The 6,213-nt window shown below is 32.0% G+C and overlaps 2 protein-coding genes across 2 annotated transcripts; both read right to left on the reverse strand.

The window, feature by feature from the left end:
• Window positions 1-1,299: 1,299 nt before the first annotated feature.
• On the reverse strand, window positions 1,300-2,670 carry PGO_132020 (hypothetical protein, conserved; the record flags this gene model as incomplete). The annotated part of the gene is made up of 1 exon (XM_028689718.1): window positions 1,300-2,670. The coding sequence occupies one exon, from the start codon at window positions 2,668-2,670 to the stop codon at window positions 1,300-1,302; it is 1,371 nt and encodes a 456-aa protein (XP_028545519.1).
• A 1,116-nt stretch (window positions 2,671-3,786) lies between these two features.
• Window positions 3,787-6,213, reverse strand: PGO_132030 (hypothetical protein, conserved; the record flags this gene model as incomplete). The annotated part of the gene is made up of 1 exon (XM_028689719.1): window positions 3,787-6,213. One exon carries the CDS (start codon window positions 6,211-6,213, stop codon window positions 3,787-3,789), a length of 2,427 nt encoding a protein of 808 aa, XP_028545520.1.

Raw genomic sequence — 6,213 nt, forward strand, 5'->3', positions numbered from 1 at the left:
TTGCAAACATTTTGCAAACATTTTGCAAACGTGTTTATTTTGCTTTCTTTCTTTTTACTCACTTCCGAGGGAAAGGTCCTTATAAACAACGTTTTACCTGAAATAACACAGAAGCATTACATTGACACTAAGAAAGATCCCTTTTCAGAATTTAAATTGTTTATATTTTATTCCTACAAGTACTTTGCGTTTAGAGAAAGAAAGCAGATGAAAAAGTAGGGTGAGTATGTGGAAGTCTTTTTTATGTGTCGCAAACAAAAAAAAAAAAAAAAAAAAAAAAAAAAAAAAAAAAAAAATTAATATACTGGGGGTCCTGTCGGTTTAGAAATCGAGAATTAAGTTTATCAGTTCGTGCCAGTTATTTTCTCCACATCTCCATGCAAATGTACATCTTGGGGGAAGGGACTCACGCTTTATGTATCCAAGGCATTTATTTATCCAATTTATAATTATGTTTAAGAAAATGGCAATGACATACAGGTGAAGACACTGCATGGATGCATGTCTCTATGTACTTCTATGTACACATTTTTTTAAGGGTAGAGAGAGTGGAAGATACTCCCCCAAACGAACATTTCCCCACACCTGTCGAATTTTTATCAACAAGTTACACACGAGAAATGGAAATGAAGTGAATCGAAAAAAAAATATAAATAAATAAAATAAGATAAGATGAAGTAAAATAAGATGAAGTAAAATAAGATGAAGTAAAATATAGCAATAAATATGAATGACCAAGGATTGTACACGAAGGAGAATACAGCGGAACTTAAAAAAATAACCACTTTTCATTTTCGTCTAAATTTTTGGCTAAACAAGGTAGTCGAATCTTAAAATTGAGGGAAATATTTTTTTTGGGTGTCCCTTCAGAGACGGGTTCAATATTTTTAAAACAGTAAGAGAAGAAAAAAAAAAAAAAAAAAAAAATAGGGCGAACCGTAGGGACAGTGCCATGTAGCGATAAAAGTTTTATATCCATATTGGCACAAACATTCATTTCACCACCCTTGCATACCCAAAGTCGATCTAATAATAACAAAATCGATATGATCGTGAAAGTCATTTATTATGTCACCTAGTTTATCGCATGAGACATGTTTCATGCATACAAAGGTACAAAAAAGGACGAAATGAAAAGGAGAAGAAAAAAAAAATTCTCTCTTGATCGATCACTCTCACGATCTCTCTCACGACATCTCTTTCTACCTTTCTCACTACCCCTCTCATTACCCCTCTCACACAAACACATCACCCACTTGGTATTCCCTTTTTGACCCACCTCGATCACGTGAAAACACTTCAGACGGCCCTGCGGGTTCTCATTCGGTAGAGCACCAAAGCATTGTTCAGAAAATCTCGAAAAGAAACAATAATGTGAGAGACTCTACTGGATATCTGAATCAACTCTGTGAAATCTTTACACCCACTGAATAATTTAGAGTCCATTTTGATAGCTACAAATCCGACATTCGGAACGCCCCTTCCGTTAATTTCTTCCTCTGGGTGTTCTGTAATATCTTTCCTTTTCCTAGATGCATCATGACGATCTGTATCATCCTCATAACCTGAGTGGCCATTTGGAAGATGCAAATTTGAATTGGCCACCCCTCCATGTTCTTCCGATTGGATCGCCTCTTCATCCTCATCTTCATCTACATCTACATCTTCATCTACATCTTTATCTACATCTACATCTTTATCTACATCTACATCTTTATCTACATCTGTTTTGTCTACTCCTTCCGATACTGCATCGATAGACGGCTTGTCATAGTTACCCTCGTCGCTGCTATCATAAACAAAAAAATCCGATGATACCAAGTGAGATGGAAAATCTGCATAAAAAGAGAAATCCAAGTTTCCATGCAAATCCATTGATTTGGTTGTGGCATGAATATTTTTGCACAGACCCAAAACAATGTACTTGTCATGTATGTCCGGGTAATGTGCAGAAAGAACAACTAAAATGTAATCATTTTTCTTTAAAAGATATATAACTTCATTTCTTCGAATAATAAATTTAACAAAAGAATTTTCCTGAAGATGAGCTTTTGTAAGGAAAAAATGCATCAAAGTGCCACATTGCAAAGCTTCTCTAATTTTTGATAAATGATTTGCAACAAGATATATTTTTTCTGGAGTTTTTGGAATTTCATATAATTCTATTTGTAAATCATACCCAAATTCTTCTTTTTCAAGTATATGCGTGTGTATTTTGAAATTGTGTTCATCATGATAACAACTGAGGAAATATTGCATCGTGTTTTCATTCCATAAATTTTCAAAATGGTTATGAGACACGTATATTTGTATCGAATCTAGTATATTATATTTATCGTCTTTATAAATGTCTTCCACTTCATTATCTTTTAAATATACTTGATCTAGAAATTTTACTCTTAAATTAGTTTCCTTTTCAACTTTTATCTTAGAATGTGCTTCAACTTTGTATATAATATCATCTACATCGTAAATATATTTCGTTAGAACATATCTGTTCGTTTCTCTGTCTACAACTTCTTTATCGTTTATGTAGTACGCGCTGGGGATTACAGGTATTCCTTCTTTCATCAATTTATGTATACTTTCGAAAAGTACTTTGTTGTTTGATATGTACATGTTCGATTCACATTCAAATTCTTTTATTTTCCTGTATAACCGCTCACACATCTTGACCTTACACCTCATGCAAAATGTGCTCTCCTGAAAAAAATAAGGAAGTAAAAAAAATAAGGAAGTAAAAAAAATAAGGAAGTAAAAAAAATAAGGAAGTAAAAAAAATAAGGAAGTAAAAAAAATAAGGAAGTAAAAAAAATAAGGAAGTAAAAAAAATAAGGAAGTAAAAAAAATAAGGAAGTAAAATAAATAAGGAAGTAAAAAAAATAAGGAAGTAAAATAAATAAGGAAGTAAAAAAAAATAATGAAGTAAAAAAAATAATAAAGTAAAAAAAAAAAAATAATAAAATAATTAGAATTAAACATTCTCCATAAACGTGTAATGCAAAAGTTTTTTTTTTTTTTTTAAGCCTAATCATTGCTGTATCCCTATGCGGGGAAGACGTACAAGACCTTAGTTGTTCGTCTTCCTTTTTTTTTTGGAAATCCTACTAACGTGTCCTTTATTTTTTGAAAATCCTCTTAACATATCTTCCTTTTTGGAAGTTTTTCCTTTTTCAGAAATGGTTAATACATACATGTAAGCATGTCTAAATGGGTATCACTTTTTTTTTTTTTTTTTTTTTTTTTTTTTTCACTTTTTGCACTGGTAAGGTGAAAAAAAAGAAAATATATGAACATACACACAAGTGCTGTTCGAACCGATCTTAAATGTAGAATGGGTTGTCTTTTTTTTTTTTTTTTTTTTTTTTTGTAACTCCAAAAGGTGGAAAAAAGAGGTAAAATAAGGAAAATTTGTTCAAAAATTGTTTTAAAAAAAAAAAAAAAAAAAAAAAAAAAAAACATGTACACGTTCATACATATGCATGCACATTAGCTAGCTGATGAAAAAATCACATTATCATATATATTATCCTCACACGTGTAATTTCTCCGTTTTTAACAGCTTTGGATGTGTGTCGCTCTTTTGGCTTATTCGTCAATTTGATCTTTCAATAAGAATCTACAGAAAGAAAATATTTTATCGCCATTTTCCTATTTCATTTCATCATCCTCCCCAAAAGAAAAAAAAAAAAAAAAAGACACCTATATAGGTATAGCTATAACGATAGCTGTAACTATAGATATAACTACCGCTACAACTAAATTTTGACAAATGTGAGAAACATTTCAGTAGGATGGAATACGTAGAATAACGTGTAAGAAGTTGTCAAATTGGGAAAAGTTATTGACAAGCCAGTAAAGTGGAGTTTTCAGTGGAATTTGGATTCCGTTAATTATTATGAACATATAGGGGCTGAAAATTAAATAATCATCTTCAACAAAATAAAATACATTTTCTTCGTTCAGATGAGTTGTAAGTGGCATTGTTACTGTTTTGTCATGTACAATGTGGTGATTTCCCTGTGCTTGTTCATTTAACTTTTGGTTGTCCAGTTTATTGGTCACAGTTAGACTTTTTCCCACTGTTGTGCGTTTTTTTATTTTTTTAAAAATAGACGGGAATTGATCATGTAGAAAATCTCCTAATGTGTGAATGGAAAAATTTTCAATTTCACTTTTATCACTTTTATCGCTTTTATCATTTTTATCGCTTTTATCGCTTTTATCGCTTTTATCGCTTTTATCGCTTTTATCGCTTTTATCATTTTTATCGCTTTTATCATTTTTATCGCTTTTATCGCTTTTATCACTTCTATGGCTTTTATCACTTCTATCACTTTTATCACTTCTATCACTTTTATCACTTCTATCACTTTTATCCCTTGCACCATTTTCACCATGGACAATCTTAAACAAGGGATATTTTGTCATCACTTGGTTATATGGAGGACCATAGATATGCACAATTATCGGCACATCCTTAAGCACTTTATCGTTTTTCATAATTTCATATATGCTATTGTATTTTCCCTTATAATTATTACACTGCTCTGGGGGGTTCACCAAGTTTTCGTTTTCATTTTCGTTTTCATTTTCGCTTTCATTTTCGCTTTCATTTTCGCTTTCATTTTCGCTCTCATTTTCGCTCTCATTTTCGCTCTCATTTTCGCATTCATTTTCGCTCTCATTTTCGCTTTCATTTTTTTTCTTCTCAAAATGAATACTCTCCGGGGCAGTTCTCTCACTCTGATCAAAGTCCTTACTTCGAAAGTCCTTACTTCGAGAATCCAGTTGTGTAGATTCGTGCGATTCTCCGTCCCTCACACTAGGTACTGATTTTCTTTTCAACTTGTGCATATTTCCCTCTTTGCTCTTGTGCCCTTTACATTGATCACTAGGACATGTACCAATAAGCGAATTTACCTTTTCAGCAAATTCACGATTAAAGTAATCTACAAATCTAACCATGTTGTAATCTATATATTCTCTGTAAAGGATACAAATCTTTTCGACATTAAAGTTTTTCAAATAATGAATAAATTCATTTTCAATATGTTGTGGTAACATTTGAAGTATCCTATTACTTTTATTGTACACATAATTCGCCTTTTTAAGCTGACCGGTCATGTACTCTTCAAAGTCGTTAAATCCTCTATATATAGGTATGCAGCTGTTATAAGGCAGGAGGTTGATATTTCCATTATAATTATTTTTCGTTCCACGATTGAAATGAGCATAATATTCATGTTCTTCCTTGAAATGAATTATCAGCTTCCATGGGATGTTATTATTTGCTATCTTTAAAAATTGTTTTTCATACCATTCGTTGTTGATTTTTTTGTTAATCCGTAGTTTGTAATAATTTGTGCCATTTGTGGTTTTGTTGCCCATTTGTTTGCTCCCTAACTGTTCACATGCATGTTCAGGTGTAATGTCTCTCGGTTTTTCTTTACGTTTTTCCATAAAATCACCACCTAATGGGCCAATTTCAGCAGTGGCGTTTCCTCCACTTGCCTCTACATACTTCTCCTCATTTTTGTCATTCAACTGATGTTGTTTTTTTTCAACATCTGAATCATGTAACTGGTTTGAAGGAATTTCTAAAATGTTAACATAGTCAGGGTATAGTTCACTATTTGTGCATTTCTTCCAATTTGTTCCATGTTCTTCTTCAATATTAGATAACATATTTTCCTCATCCTCTGTATTACAGTAGATATCGAATAGTACTCCTATAGGTAATCTCCAGTCTAGTATAATTTTGTCATATTGTGCTTCTTCTGGTTCGAAGCTCTTTGGGGAAGTAGCTAAGTTGGGACATTCCTTATCGGATTGACGACTAGCTCTAGATTTGTTATTATGCAGATAGTGTTGTGTTTCTGAATAAGTACCATTAGTATTTTCTCTTCTTACGCTCGAATTAACATGCTTTGGTGGACATTTCTTGTTTTGGATACATTCAAAGTATACCCAGAATTTGTGCCCGTAAAATGGAAAAATAAAAGATTTAAAATATTCCAAACACTTTGGAATTATGTTAGGTAAGTACATATACCTCTGAACATATAGGTAATAATAGGATGGAGAAACAAGTGATATGGTTTCTTTTTCAGTGAGTGTAAGACATAGTACCAATCCGCTGGTTTCAATGTTCCTATCAATTTCTTTTACATTTGGTTTTTCCAAAAGGGGAATTTTCTTTACCCTTTGCAT

The sequence above is a fragment of the Plasmodium gonderi genome, assembly GCF_002157705.1.
Source record: "Plasmodium gonderi DNA, contig: Chr13, whole genome shotgun sequence".
NCBI lineage: Eukaryota > Apicomplexa > Aconoidasida > Haemosporida > Plasmodiidae > Plasmodium > Plasmodium gonderi.